The sequence below is a fragment of the Atractosteus spatula genome, chromosome 1 (genome assembly GCF_055471065.1).
Source record: "Atractosteus spatula isolate fAtrSpa1 chromosome 1, fAtrSpa1.hap1, whole genome shotgun sequence".
NCBI classification, from domain to species: Eukaryota; Metazoa; Chordata; class Actinopteri; order Semionotiformes; family Lepisosteidae; genus Atractosteus; species Atractosteus spatula.
The window spans coordinates 7,194,906-7,209,468 of record NC_142706.1 but is presented as its reverse complement, the minus strand read 5'-3'; the positions used below and the strand labels follow the sequence as shown (position 1 = coordinate 7,209,468).

The 14,563-nt window shown below is 35.6% G+C and overlaps 2 protein-coding genes across 3 annotated transcripts; both read right to left on the bottom strand.

Moving 5' to 3' along the window:
* Nucleotides 1–382: 382 nt before the first annotated feature.
* On the bottom strand, nucleotides 383–7,771 carry LOC148840554 (uncharacterized). Its single transcript, XM_088927656.1, has 7 exons — nucleotides 7,610–7,771; nucleotides 7,360–7,495; nucleotides 7,082–7,165; nucleotides 6,938–6,947; nucleotides 2,238–2,379; nucleotides 1,922–2,051; nucleotides 383–1,657 (listed from the first exon to the last, which is right to left on the bottom strand). Exons 1-7 carry the CDS (start codon nucleotides 7,671–7,673, stop codon nucleotides 1,570–1,572), a joined length of 654 nt encoding a protein of 217 aa, XP_088783782.1. The 5' UTR covers nucleotides 7,674–7,771; the 3' UTR covers nucleotides 383–1,569.
* Nucleotides 7,772–12,469: 4,698 nt separating this feature from the next.
* cxcl8a (C-X-C motif chemokine ligand 8a) lies at nucleotides 12,470–14,066 on the bottom strand. Of its 2 annotated transcripts, XM_088910671.1 has the most exons (4): nucleotides 13,923–14,066; nucleotides 13,621–13,756; nucleotides 13,204–13,287; nucleotides 12,470–12,962 (listed from the first exon to the last, which is right to left on the bottom strand). In XM_088910671.1, exons 1-4 carry the CDS (start codon nucleotides 13,984–13,986, stop codon nucleotides 12,950–12,952), a joined length of 297 nt encoding a protein of 98 aa, XP_088766797.1. In that variant the 5' UTR covers nucleotides 13,987–14,066; the 3' UTR covers nucleotides 12,470–12,949. The 2 variants fall into 2 exon arrangements, with proteins under 2 accessions (XP_088766797.1, XP_088766807.1); XM_088910681.1 differs by lacking the exon at nucleotides 12,470–12,962 and having other exon boundaries at nucleotides 13,200–13,287; nucleotides 13,923–14,054.
* Between the last annotated feature and the right edge of the window lie 497 nt (nucleotides 14,067–14,563).

The following is a 14,563-nucleotide window of genomic DNA, read 5'->3' as shown; positions in this document are numbered from 1 at the left end:
ATATACCGTAAATAAACATTTAAAAAATAAAAGTTTTATTGGGTGTACTGAATATAAGGGTTGGACCATAACTTAATTAATCTCTAAGCAGCACATATCAGTTGGTAAAAGAGAGAAACGAGACACCTTGAGCATCTTAAAAATAGCCCCAAGATGTATTGGAAATAATCTAGTTGTATATAACTTGAAAGGATTACTACTTAACTAGCTTGTAGAACATTACACTAAACAGTTACTTAACAGTTATTTAAGTTACTTACGTCTTTAAGCATCAGTTTGTGTTTTCTATCTTTGATGTCTAGTTTTGCTGTTTTTTAGTCATGTTCACATCATAACTTAAAACATAAGTTTTTTTCAAAGTCAAAGTGAAACACAATTTATAGGTTGTGTATTTTTATTCTGTAAAATTGTTAACATTAAAATTGTGTGGTATGCTATTCAAAGTCAGGAGTTACAACAGTACATCTCAACAACATCATACAATGGATTTAATAAAATATATATAATACATTTACTTGCATAGAAATGTTTTATAACAATATTTACAATTCTTTATAGGGCAAATAAATATTAAAAAATAAACATATATATATATAGACAAGGCATGAATGAAATAATGCACTTAAAAATAATACTTTAAGACCAGCTCAAGTACAGTGTATGATAGATTATAAAAAATCCAATCAATATTTTACAGAGATTTTACATAAGAAAGATTAGAAATGAGAGGAAGACATTCAGCACATCTGGCCCATTCAGTTGTTTGTACCACAGTTTGTTCCATGTCTTGTGTCTTTTACTGCTCTTAAACAGCAGTGGTCTGTCAGTGACTTGCCAGTGTTTTAGAAGCTGACAGTCCTGTAGCCATTAACGCAGACCAGCTGTGCCTGATCAGAATGTCTAAACTCTGTGCCTGCACGTGGTTTGTGCAAACTGTGCGGCCTGAGATTGTTTTTGAGGGTCTCTACCACCATTTTCTGTCTGAAGACTTCAGAACTACAGGCTGAAAAGCCGAAAAGGAAAAAAAGCCCGCATATATTTTAAAGCAGAAGTGATGTGCAATTGATGCAGTTATTTTCCTAACTTAAGCATTTCTATGAGATACAATGTGTGCATTTCTATGAGATATTATTTGTATGTGCTATATACTGTATATATATACAAACCACAATATAAATATAAGACATTCCAACAACTCAACTGTCTCAGAAAATGTAATATACTGTCTCAGACATCCCCGGTATAAAAAATCCAGATGTTTACACCATTCTAGTATTGCAGCGCTCCGCCCACCAGCGAATATTTGCCTGGACTCTTCCTTGGTATTTTCCCTGTCTCCCTAAGAAAGCTCACTCCCCCCCATCTATAAAAAAGATGGGAAGGTGTACCCCCTCTCCCTTGCACGAACCTGTTATTAGGGGCAATAAAAGCTTGAAGCTCTGCCGACCAGTTCTCTCCCTCTACACACACCGATACAGCTTATTAAAAAAAGGACAGCCCGCTACACTATCCAGAGCTCATTCCCAATTCTTAAAAAACGGGCCATGTGATTCAACGTACAGGCAACAGTTACTTTTTCACGATGCCCTTGATCACAACTTTGACCCAGGGGGCAGTGGGCTCCACGCAGATCCGCTTGCCAGTCTTAAGAGTAGCGCTGTAAATTAAAAAACAAAACAGAAGGACACATCAGAGAAAGTTAAAAACCGGTTTCTGAAGCTTACCTCAGGGGTAGACCTGTCATGGCACGATACTTGACAACTGATACTTGACTACGGGTAAAAAAACACCTGTATTTTAGAATGATGTTTTTTTTTTACACTGAAGTAATAGCCTAGGTAGCTGCAGGTACTGTAGCTATCTGAATTTATTTATTGATTGTCTTATGAACTCTTAATGATCAGAATAAAAATGCACTTACATGATTTCGGCATTTTTGCAGTGTGGTCCGCTGGGAAAGAGCTCCAGATTTTCAATACGTTTTGGATGGATGAACCGACTTTCCTTCTTTCCGATGCACTGACAGCGGAGCTCCGTAGGGACGCTTTTCGCTGTGGACATACAATACATTGTGAAATTAATAAACATCTATACTGCAGCATTTTTTTTAAATGCATTTTCTAAAATGAAAGATAAGAAAGATAGCGTATTTTATCATGCGAACTGAAATACAATGTTTAGCATGACGATGTGATCACTAACACATCTTTCCTTTTCAGAAAACAGTCTTACTGTACCTTCCAGGAGCGTAGCTAAAGCCAGGCACATGATAAGCACGCTGACTGAAAGTTTGCCACTCATTATGCTTTGAAAAAGTGAAAATCTTGTAGCTTGGGTTAAGGCACACGGTCGCGTGTTCATCGAAGTTTGAATGTACCGCTGCGTCAGACCAGCAACACTTTTATAACCCTGTCCTGGATCTGACTCAGCAGGCATGACGCAATGGGAATTTCTTCGGTATTGGTAGAAAGATTTAAGACCTTTCGCTGCTCTGCAGATATTTTCATTCATTGTCAGAATTTCTCCACAAAAAATATAGATACTGCATACAAAATAAATTATATCAGTCATCATTTAGTGCATGTATGTGAAAAACGGCATCAGAAATTAAAGCATTAATTTGCTGGTTTAATTAATTTAACAGCGTTTATTTTAAAAGGTTGGGAACTCTGTTTACCACGTTTATAAACCAAATATACGCTGGTCGTTATATTTATTTAAACATTCAGAAAGGCATACCAAAATACATCTAAGAATTAGTGTAAACTGTTCCCATAAAATGTATTACCCTGCTCAAGAAAAGCAGAAAAGAGGGAAGTTTTGCTGTCATTGAAACGGCAAATGTTTAGATCTTTCCCGCTTCACGGGTGTGCAGATGCTGTCATTAAACAAGGAAGCAGGCTCCTTTGACGAAAAACCATAAAGTAGAGTTTATACAAATAATTACCGTCCTTGATGCACTTCCTTACATGAAAGGTGTTCGTTACTTTGTACTTTGTCCTTCGTTGAAGTTTAATTTTTAGAACTCATAAATGAGCATGGATTGAAAATATAAAAAAATAATTCCCTAATAAGGGACTCTGTACTGACACTATGGTATGAACAGATTGAAAGCATTTGTGGACTTCAAGCATTGATTCAAGAATTAAATGAATTTACCTACTGAACTATACATTGATATTTACAATGGACAGACTGGTCTGCTCTGTTCATTCTTTGGGGGGGTCAGATATTTTAAATGCTACACATTAAAACTGTGCAACTCTGTCTCTAATATCAACACTGACAGAAAATGGGCTCAGATGTTTTTCAATCATGGCTCAGCTTATGGCTTTCAATCATGGCTCTTGCTTTTTCAAATATTGTTTCTGTCATCATTTCACTTTTTCTTTTGTTGGAATTCTGTATTTGGTTGTCTTTTTTTTACCTTTTGAAAATCAGAATTGTAAGACACTTTCACGAAGAGCAAAACCTGAGATAAAGTTGTTTTAAAAAGCATCCATTGTAAAATCTGTTCTGCCATAGCATCATGTAAGGATTTGATTCTTGACTGCAGACCAAGTGTGTGCAAATCTTCATGTTTTCTTCTGGTTTTAAAAAATGATCAAATTGTCAATTCCAAATGCATATAGGTAATTTATTTACAGTAGTTACAAAAGAATCACACTACTCCGCTATAGACATTTTACTTCAGACTGCTGAAACAGAAACTACTGTATAAAGCACAGATGATTACCATTAATTGGTTGAACTGATGCATACTCACTCTGAAGTGAGTTTTAATCAACGGTCACCTGCCCTCATAGTTAACTCTGGTTCAGGTGATGACACATCAACATTACATGAGTTCTTGGGGTCCATAAATAACGGACTAACATCAGTGTACAGAGTTATTAGTCTGTTATTATTTCATACAACTGTGTGTTCTATGAAATAGAGACACTCCCCACTGAGACCTGATGTGTTGAGCATACTGGGAGCATACTGGTGCACTCTGGCTGCCGTCACATCATCCAGGTGGGCGCTACACACTGGTGGTGGAGGTCCAGAGTCCCCATTACCTGTAAATTACTTTGAGTGGAGTGTTCCAGAAAAGTGTAAAGGTATTATGACATAAGGGATGATTTGCAAGTCAGGTGAGTTTCAGGTGACTTTGATCTCACAATGAATACTGGGGGATACACCTGATTCAACACTACACATGCAGTTTCACTAATGCCAAGAGTTGTTGATTCTCTGGGTCTTTTTCATGTTTTATTGGCATGCTACATGTTTTACCCTGTCACATGTGTGCCCTTGTGTATTCTTTTGTTTTATTCATAGGCTACCTATTTAACATGTGACCAATAACCATATGTCCTTTACCAGTGACATCTGATGGACTATGTCTTTGTCAGTGCCCAGAATCACAAAAATAACATAATCGCAGTATAATTCTTTCCATGAAATCTGTCCATGATATATTTATTATTATGTCACTGCTGTTTCCACAACACACAATTAGAAGCCAGCTTGGAACTCCGCCAACATCTAATGAGATAAAAAGCATCATGCATATTGAAATAACAAAGCAACAGAATATGATAGAATTCCTAATGAATTTGTTAAACATTGTGGAGAGTAACTAATATAACACAGCAATATCAAATAAAAAAATACAATAAAAATAAATCTAGATTTATGCCTTTGATCACTTTTCTTCAAAACTTTAAAACCAGAGGTGAACATTAGAAAAAATCTTCAGGGCTTCTCTGCATCTGTGTCTTGTTTATTTCCAATGAACTGTTCTGTTCATTATCTTAATCTTTCCAAGATTCAATTTTTACTGTACAAGGTTTCTTGAGTCACACAGCTTTTCATTCATGGCCAAGAAGGGACTGTAAGTGAAGTAAAAGCGACATCTGTTTTTCTTCTGACTCCTGCTGTAATTCCAGCATCTCTATAGTAGTCATTTCCATGAATCGGATTACAGTATGTTCCATTTCCAGTGTGATTATCAGTAAGAGCAGTTGCTGATGTATATTTTCACTGCACAGGAAAAGATAGAATTTGAATTCTTCTCTTTGGAATGAGAAAAGTAGCTGAGACAAAGCCTCACAGATTGATGCTTGCCATGAAAACAATTCCTTTGAGTATTACTCTCCACATGCAGTACTGTAATCTATGGTTTTCCCAAGCAGATTTTGAGTTAGCCTCTCTCTTGAAAATGGCAGTGTTCTATATTCAGTACGGAATCTGGAATTAAGGATACCTTGCCCTGTACTATGCCAGTCCTTGTTTTTTATAGAAGTGCAGTAATAACATCAAAGATAATTTGCTGCCATTTCTATTTGATAGAGGCATGCCATACTGTATATTTCTTAAAATATTTTTTTGCAATTTATATTTTAGTTTTGAGTCCTTACACTTTGAATTAATAGATATATAATAATTAATAAAAATTGTAGATATTGAGAACTAATTCTAATATTTAGAACTAAATGTTTAGTTCTAAATATTTTTATCTTAAAATATTAGGTTTTTACACATTTTTCAAAGAACATGCAAATAATTACTTCAGCTAAAAGGGAATTTTCCACTATTCCTAACCTTTTATGTATTGTACGTAACAAGTGACCAAATATTTCTGTGCAACAGTATGACTGGAGACTCAAAGGTGTCTTTTTGTTAGAAGATACACTGTACCAGTCCATATCATCACACATTCCTACTAACTGGTTTAAGCAACACAACAGTCAGTGTAACCTCAAGATCTGCTGATGTTGTCTGCCCTATGGTTTATCAAGAGAAATATCTGATGTCCAAAAATGAGTATTGATCATATTTCTGCAAATACTTTACAGGTATGCAAATTATTTCACACTGACCACGTGCTGCAGTCATTTTGTGTTGATACACAGATTTCTTCCTCCTTCTCATTTTCTTATTGAGATTTAGAAATGTTTGAAGACTGACAGCAAATAAATGAGATGCACAACTCTTAGCTTGTGGTCGACTGAAGGGCACTTTTAGCTTTTGTTAGAAAACAGAATTGGCTCTTCAAATTATATTTTTATCTGCCTGGTCCAAATTCTTTTTAAGTGTATATGTTTGTGTTCATCATCGACCCATCTACAGTATGCAGAATTCAAGCTGCCAGCTTCTTCACAATTGGTGATTCAATTTTCTGCATATTAAGAAGCAGCTCCACAAAAGGATTTTATAAAAACAAAGGCACTGATTAGAACCATGTTACTGTGTGGAGACTCAAATTACAAATGGAAGGATGTAGTACTTCATACAGCCCTCCATGTCAAGCAACTGAGATTTAAGTGTATTTTAAACTTCAAACTTTAAACTTCACACTTGGTTTCATATATCCTGCATTAGTTTAAAGAAATAGTACAGTCAATTTAAAACAGCCATGTTTTTACATGATTAATTTTTTATTGATTTTTAACATTATATAGAAAATAAACATTTCATACAAAGCTGCAAACAAATAAATAAATAAACTATAAATATATAAATAAACATAAACATCTTTAATTTAAATTAGAAAAGGGAAATTTAAATTGGTTTGAGAAAGTAAAAAAAGCATTTTAATATTAAATATTTACTTTCACATCTAGCTTCAGTAATTCTGCAAAAAATATTAAAGCTTCAAGTTTTAAAGTTAAAACATTTAAACAGTAGCCATAAGTACAGGTCTTATTAAGAAGTGGGAAGATGATCACTACCTTCATAGACTGAAGGTAACAGGCTTAAAATTATTTGACACAGACCAGCTGTGTTTCATAATTGGAATGTCCATAGATGTTTAACATCCAGTGTGAGCTATAAAACAGTAATAATATTAAAATCATTATTAAATAAGACATATTTTTTCTTGTCCTTCATTTAATCTCCTGAGTCTGAATACAGTCTGTCCACTCCGTATTTCTTCAAGAAGTCCTCAGAGCTTTTGGCTGAAACACAAAATAAACAAGTTACATTTTCTTCTGTATGTGGCAAGATGTATGTTTTTCAATGTCAAAACATTTGTATGAATAAACTGTAACACGTATTTCTTAAATAACGTAGTCAAAGATAAAAAGCTTACTTTTCCATGATGGCCTTGATGAGGATCTTGACCCAGGGGGCAGTGGGCTCCAAGCAGATTTTCTTGCCTGTCTTCATGGTAGCGCTGTAAATGTACAGAGCAGACACAACCCATTTAAGCGCTTAATCACAGATTTCAAGTGGACCCTTCCACAACGCACTTGACTCTCTAAATCTGAGAGGCGAATCTAGCTGTCTAGATAATGTAAAAACAGAGGATTAAATATAGTAGTGTGATTAGAATAATTATAAATTAATTCAGAATGGAGATGCGCTTACATGACTTCAGCATTCCCACAGTGCGGTCCGCTGGGAAAGAGCTCCACATTCTGGATCAGTTTGGGGTGGATGAACCGGCTTTCCTTATTGATACACTGACAACGCAGCTCCGTCCCCAGGCTTTTCAATGCCATCCCTATGAATTAATATCACAATTAATAACGATCATTTAAGTTAAAAAAAACACATTTCTTCACATAGCTCGTTAAAACTTTTAAATTGTCATTGAATTGTCAGAAAACAATCTTACCTTCTGTGAGAGCGGCACAAGCCAGGCAGATAAAAATCACACAGGTTATAGTTTTGCCGTTCATGGTTTTCTCTTGATGTGAGATTTCTGTAGTGCGACTCAAGGCTCTTTGTTCCTGACTCTGTCTAGTTTGAATCGACCGCTGCTCCGAGCTCTGAGCATTCAGGGCTTTTAAAGTCGCATTCTGGAAATGACTCATCCGACATTGTGTAATGGGAATTTTTCAGGAAGCTAGATGAGTTTCTTTCCAAAATTATTTCTAATGCATATTTAGTATTAAGTATTATAAGAAAATGCCTATTACGCTTTTTTAAAATGTATATTGTAAAGGTGTTTTTACCATACTTTGTTAATGTTAAGATAGCTAGCTTTCATTCGTCTGTGATGACGCGATATAGTAATATAAACAGTACAGTATATGATATAAGCATTGAATGAGTGGTATACAATTAAAGCAGCCTACTTCCAAGAATGTCTTGGCTTTTTAGGATCACTTACACATCCGGATAGTGCAGGAAAGCGATAAGTTATCGGAAGGCTTGGATACTTTCCATTATTCTGATGTCTTTTACTGCTCCGGGGTGACCTCATACAGCATTTCAAATTGGGTCATTACATTTCAAAAAGGATATTGCGGCACCGGAAAGAGTCCAGAGAAGGGACATCACAATGATATCAGATCGCTGAGGTATGTGATATATTCACGGATAATGTTATGTTCTTTATTTACGTGGGAATTGTAAGACTTCATGGAGACGTGACTTTTGGATTTTAAAAATCCAGACTCTGTAAAGGATGAAATAAAAAAAGGATGAACGATGATTTCATCTCAAGGAGAAACAGTTCATAAGGACAGAAAAATGTTTCTCTAACGAGATACAGCACCATGGTTAAGAATTATAAACATGAAAGTTTAAATAAAAAACAGGAAACAAAATAAAAGACTGATGTACAGTATAATGTTTCTCAAGAAGACGAACTGTGGTGTATTGAACTGAAAAAGAATGAAAAGGAAAAGCGTGTTTTTATGTTGTGCACAGGGATCAGATGAATAAAAAATAATTTGTTCCAGAGTTTTGGGAGGACAATAGCTCTTCTTCAGCCATGTAAAAGGAAAAGTAAAACATCACTTTTTGTCTCCCTTAGAAAGCTGAGTTTTGGGATTTTTTAAATAACGAACATGTACATTTTTATCTAAAATTAACAAGGAGAATAACACGCAAAATGAGAATTATTTGAATAGACCTGTGAGTTTATCTTGAGCAAAATTAGTTTTTCTATTGTTTTTCACTTTATATACAGTGCAGTGACCTGCAAATTATTCACCCCTATCAAATGATATTTTATTTGATGATTTACAAGTAATGTACATAATATATTTCCAATTAATTATTTTATTCAAACTATAAAAAGCAAACAACAAAACTGGTCAACCTAAACTGTGATATGCAAAAAAGGCTGAATCTCAATACAACTTGCAAAAAGAAGACTTACGAAGTACAATTCAATGATTACATAAGTATTTTGCTCCCTAGGACTGTATTTAGTGGAAGCACTTTTGACAGCAATCAATGCTTCTGAATGTCTCTTCTAGCTTTTCATAGGGAATTTTTCTTCCTATGATTCCATTTCTGATCACATTTCTTGCGTATACCGTAGTTGGGTTCATCAGACTTCACCTTCACGTTTCGTTTGGATTCAAGTCAGGACTTTGATTGACTGAAGTGCACTGAAGTGCAATTCATTCTCGGCTTGTCTGACCTTTTCACTGTTACTTTGATTGTTGGCCTTGTGTTTCAGGGTACTGTCCCAATAAAACCTGAGTTTTCAAAAAAATGCTGAGAATTTGCCTTTAGGATTCAGGATGCGATGCTTTATTCATTTCCCCCTAGTCCTGACAAGCTTCCCAGTCCCTGGTGATGAGAAGCATACTTACAGCATGACGTTGTCACCACTCTGACAGTTGGGATGGTGCTTTCTCACTGTGTAATGTCGTGTGTTAGGCTTACACCAGATGTACTGTAATGCTTTCCATTTACACAAGAATGTTCGATTTTTGTCTAATCTTACCATTAAACACCCTGCTACATGAGTGCAGTACTGTACATTCATATCAGTAAAGCCTTCTTTTCTGCCTGCCTCTCACTCATACAGTCTAGCTTTTAGTAGGAACTTGGATGAATGAAGACTCCCATCTCAGACAAAGACCTTTTGACCACCCAGCACTGACCTGAGAAGGTCAGTGTTGGTTGCACATTGACATCTGTAACCAGTTTCCTACTTGCCCAGTTGTCCAATTGTGAAGAGCAGTCTGAGTTATATAGTGTCAGAGTAGTGTGATACAAATTTCACTTCTTAATGAGGGACTTCACTGTAATCAGAGGGATGAGTCACCATATAATATGTGCCTCTCTACTGCTTTATCCTTAATTTGTTTCAGAAACTCTCTGCTCATCATGGTCAAATTTATCATATCACTGTGTGAGTCATGGCTTGAAATTCAATGTCTATCAGAGGAAACTTACAAAGACAGAAGCATTTGCTCTGATGTCAGTTTGAACCACTTTTATCACACGGTTTTGTTACACACAGAGAGACGATTACCCTTATCTTGGACCCTTTCAAATGATTCTTCTGCACTTAAAATTGATTTAGGGTTGCTGCAGTAAAGTTGTGGGATACTGATGCGATGGAGAATCTAGTTTTCTTTATATACATTCTATCAGCAATGTTTAGCTTTATCACTTTGAAGTCGAGGTGTAAATTCTAAGCAGAACTTCTCATTTGAAAGTGTCATGATTGCAAGCTCAAGCAGCTACAGAATTTGAAATCTTTGTATTTTTAATCATCACCAGCATGATGATCATCATCACTGTGTGTATACAGTATACAGTACTGTATACATAGCCATACCATTGCTTAAACTATAAGAATTACAGTTAATAAAGAACAAAATCTAAATGCAAAATAAATTAATCCCAAGAGAAGCCGATGAGAAGGAATGATCTTTCTAAAGGTTCCTCACCAGGAGTTAAAAGTCAGTAAAGGGTGTGCAGGTTCTGTTTCTCTTGTAAGCTCCTGCATTTGATGTCAGATGGAATCATTCCACTAATGAGACCATGCTGATCGTGGTGCTGTGCCTTTCTCACAGGGCTTGCCAGGAAAAGCACGAGTTGTTGGAGAGCTGCAACATTTGCTGGTCACCACCCAGTGAAATTGGGGTCAGTGTGCTCTGGGGATATGCGATTTGGAGAGAACCAAGGAAATGTAGATTAAGAAAGAGCACCACAATGCTCTTTGGAGCATGGTGTGGCCACTGTGTCATTCTCCGCATCTCCGCCAGTTTTCTTGTTTTTTAGACTGATTTCAACTCTGTGTACTGAAGAAGGAACGGTCCCATATCACACCATCTGCAGGATGTTTGGAACTTAAATTATCTGTTATCCTCTCATTTGGAATAAGCACCACACGTTCCATCATGTTTGTGTTTTTTAGATTGTTTTTAAGATTAATTTGCTGCTAAAGTGTTTTAAAGGTATACTTCTTATTTCTGTTTTTTTTTTTGGGGGGGGGGGGGCACACGGGACACCTGTCCATCAAGGAGCAGAGACACAGACTCACACACTCACACACTCAAACACCAGGGCCAATTTTCGGAAGCCAGTTATCCTACCAGAATGTCTTTTGGGGAGAAAAGTAATGTGAACATGGGAAGAACATACAAACGTCATGCAGAGAGCATCCCACAAATTGAACCCGGGCCCCCAGTGCTGCATTGTAGCAATACTAACCACTGGGCCACAGTGCTGCCCTGGAGTAGTTGTATGTTTTAAAATTCCACATCAGACTTTTCATTAATAAACTTGTCAGAATTATTTTGTACTTCCGAACACTGCATATTCTGTATGCATTTAAAAGTATGAAATTATCATTTATCTTGTAGTGCACCGTTGTTCATTAAATTTCCAAAAAATATCTTATCTAATCACGTACAGTACATGACAGAGAACATCGCCAAAAATGTGTTAAATGTGAGAAACACCTTCTAAAAGACAAAGTAAAATACAAAACCCTACAACATATAAAATAAAATCTCTTGACAGTGTTTATGAATGTCATGATGATCACAGAAACATTAGTCTTCATCTGATGCTTTTTATTTAGATGTTACAATATAGCCGCTTCAAAGCAGACATTGAAAAACAAAGAACAGTGTTCTGTATTCACCTTATGTGTTTAGGTTTCAAATTAAATTAAACTTTTGTCATTCTATTGAAATATAAAATTGATAGCATAGATTTGGTAAAAGATTTAAATAACTACTGTGCATACCTGTGCAAATTAGTTACTTATAATCATTAATAAAGTTATACTATAAGTCTGATATCTGTTAATTATCCATTGACTTATATTAGTGTCTCTTACTCCTAGGATATTGGTACGGTATTAACAATGGATTATACATTTAAAGGTGTTTACACTTCTTTTCAACAGTAGGGACACAGAAGGCACTTAAAAGTGGAACAAAATACTGGTTTCAAATTAATCAGATTAATTAACGATAAAAACTGAAGCTTGAAGCAAGCGTAGTAAATTAGAACTAAACACCCTTGGAACATTGAACTTGATTTCTTGCTACATTGTTTTTGTACAAAAATAAATTATACTTTCTGTTAAGCATATTTCAATGTTCAGATACAAGTAAATTGATCTCAATTAAAGCTTAAAACTCTTCATGTTCAAAGGTTTGTGTTTGGTATGGATTCATTGGTGTCTGTGCATTGTGTTTGGTGGCAGTATTTCTGAATAAATTGCAATATTTAAAGAAACAATAAAACGATGAAAAAAAGCAATATGAATGTTTGCAAGACATTTAAGTTTATTGTGAATTTCTGAAACACGTTTCACTTTTTCACAAGCATTCATTTTCTGACGGACACAATATTAATAAAAATAAATAATAATGAAAAATGCAAACTCCTTCTCCCAACAGTAATATATATATAAAAATAAATTATAATAATTAAAAGGTCCTTCATTTAAATTAACACATACATGAAAAACAGATTATCCCTACAGTTGTTCATAAATAAAAACTTTAATTTTTATTTTAATTTATGCTTAAAGATTTGAGAAGTTTTTCACTGTCTGTTCCTAATTCTGATGATGACTGTTCTGACATGTTTGATACAAAGCTGATGTATTTCACTAATTTAATGCCACTTGAGATATTGTTTTTCAGTGTTTGTCACAAAAAATGACAATAGATTCCTTCATAAATATTTTTTTTCTTGGTCTTGTAAAGTGTCCTGTGCATGAATGAGTTTTATCTTCTCCACTTCAGAGTTTTTGGCTGAAATAAACAAAGAAAAATGTTTATTTTACATTATTTGTACAGTACATAATCCAGCTACAATCTTTCATCAGAACAGTATTCAGCCATAAAATGAAACATTAGATTACAATCAGATTAGATTCTAATTCAGAAAAATGGTAAATGCAGAACTTTTTTAAAAACATCACTTACATTCATTTGGTACATTTTAGGCCGTAGTCAAACATAACTACAGTATAAATAGAAAAGCAGTACTTACTTTTCCATGATGGCCTTGATGAGGATCTTGACCCAGGGGGCAGTGGGCTCCAAGCAGATTTTCTTGCCTGTCTTCATGGTAGCGCTGTGAATGTACAGAGCAGACACAGTTAAAAACCTGATCCATAACATCTCTGGATAGCATCTTCATAAGCCATGAAACAAAAGGTAATTAATGATGAGTAAATATAGAGTAATGAACCCCCTCTTCCTTGAACGCTAGAAATTACAGAATAAGCCTGCGTTTTTTGTTAAGATATTTTGAAACAGACAAGACCGTATTAGGTCCCGTATAAAATCTGTAAACTAAAATCATGGCTGCTGTTTACCTGTAGCCAGGTTTCTGACTTTTCATACTTATATTATAATTACTGTGGTTGCACACTAATCTTTCTTCCCATAATGGAGATGCGCTTACATGACTTCGGCATTTGCGCAGTGCGGTCCGCTGGGAATGAGCTCCACATTCTGGATCAGTCTGGGGTGGATGAACCGGCTTTCCTTATTGATGCACTGACAACGCAGCTCCGTCCCCAGGCTTTTCAAAGTCATCCCTGTGAATATATATTACAATTAACGATCATAAAAAACAGCGGGAGAATTAAAAAAAAACAATTAGAATAGCTATTTTGAGAAAACGCCAAAAAGAAACCACGGTGTGTTTAATTAACATAGTTGAGTTCTACTTATAAATCGTATATTCATATGACGCTATCTTACCTTCTGAGAGAGCAGCATAAGTCAGGCAGACAAAAAGCACGATGACTGTAATTTTGCAGTTCATGGTTTTCTCTGGCTGTGAGATTTCTCTGATGCGATTTAAAATCCCTGACTTGTGGCTCTTTCCAGTTTGAATCTGCCGCTGCTCTGAGAGCAGGGCTTTTAAAGTCAGGTCCTGGAAGTGACTCATCTGGGGATGTACACAGGAAATTCCGCTTGTCTGTTCATCGCACACATTTTTATGGAAGCCCGTTTCCGCCTGGGAGTAAAAAAAACGCGCTATGGTATCTCGCAATTGCGACTTCATATCTCAGAATTGCGACTTAAAAACTCAGAATTACGACTTAAAAACCAAAGTCCATTGTATGTCCTTTTTTACTTAAAAAAAGGGTATTCTTAAGCTCAGCTGGCAAGACCTGGGTTCGAGCCCATGCAGTGAGGCATGAAGTAGGGTGGGAGCGGCGAGTCCCGAACCCGAATCCGTTACAATAACTAAAGGACAGACAATGAAATGTGGGCTATTTCGAAGTCGCAATTACGAGATATAAAGTCGTAATTCTGAGTTTTTAAGTCTCAATTCTGAGATATGAAGTCGCAATTCTGAGTTTTCAAGTTTGTGTGATGGTTTCTGTCTAATTTAA

What these genes read in the sequence shown, in the direction of transcription:
- LOC148840554 (XM_088927656.1), bottom strand. Translation starts at nt 7,673, where the DNA reads ATGAACGGCAAAACTATAACCTGTGTGATTTTTATCTGCCTGGCTTGT. An exon ending in TTGTGCCGCTCTCACAGAAG is followed by an intron (nt 7,496 to 7,609) that starts GTAAGATTGTTT and finishes ATTAATTCATAG; the next exon opens with GGATGGCATTGAAAAGCCTG. An exon ending in TGTGGGAATGCTGAAGTCAT is followed by an intron (nt 7,166 to 7,359) that starts GTAAGCGCATCT and finishes GTACATTTACAG; the next exon opens with CGCTACCATGAAGACAGGCA.
- cxcl8a (XM_088910671.1), bottom strand. Translation starts at nt 13,986, where the DNA reads ATGAACTGCAAAATTACAGTCATCGTGCTTTTTGTCTGCCTGACTTAT. An exon ending in TTATGCTGCTCTCTCAGAAG is followed by an intron (nt 13,757 to 13,922) that starts GTAAGATAGCGT and finishes ATATATTCACAG; the next exon opens with GGATGACTTTGAAAAGCCTG. An exon ending in TGCGCAAATGCCGAAGTCAT is followed by an intron (nt 13,288 to 13,620) that starts GTAAGCGCATCT and finishes GTACATTCACAG; the next exon opens with CGCTACCATGAAGACAGGCA.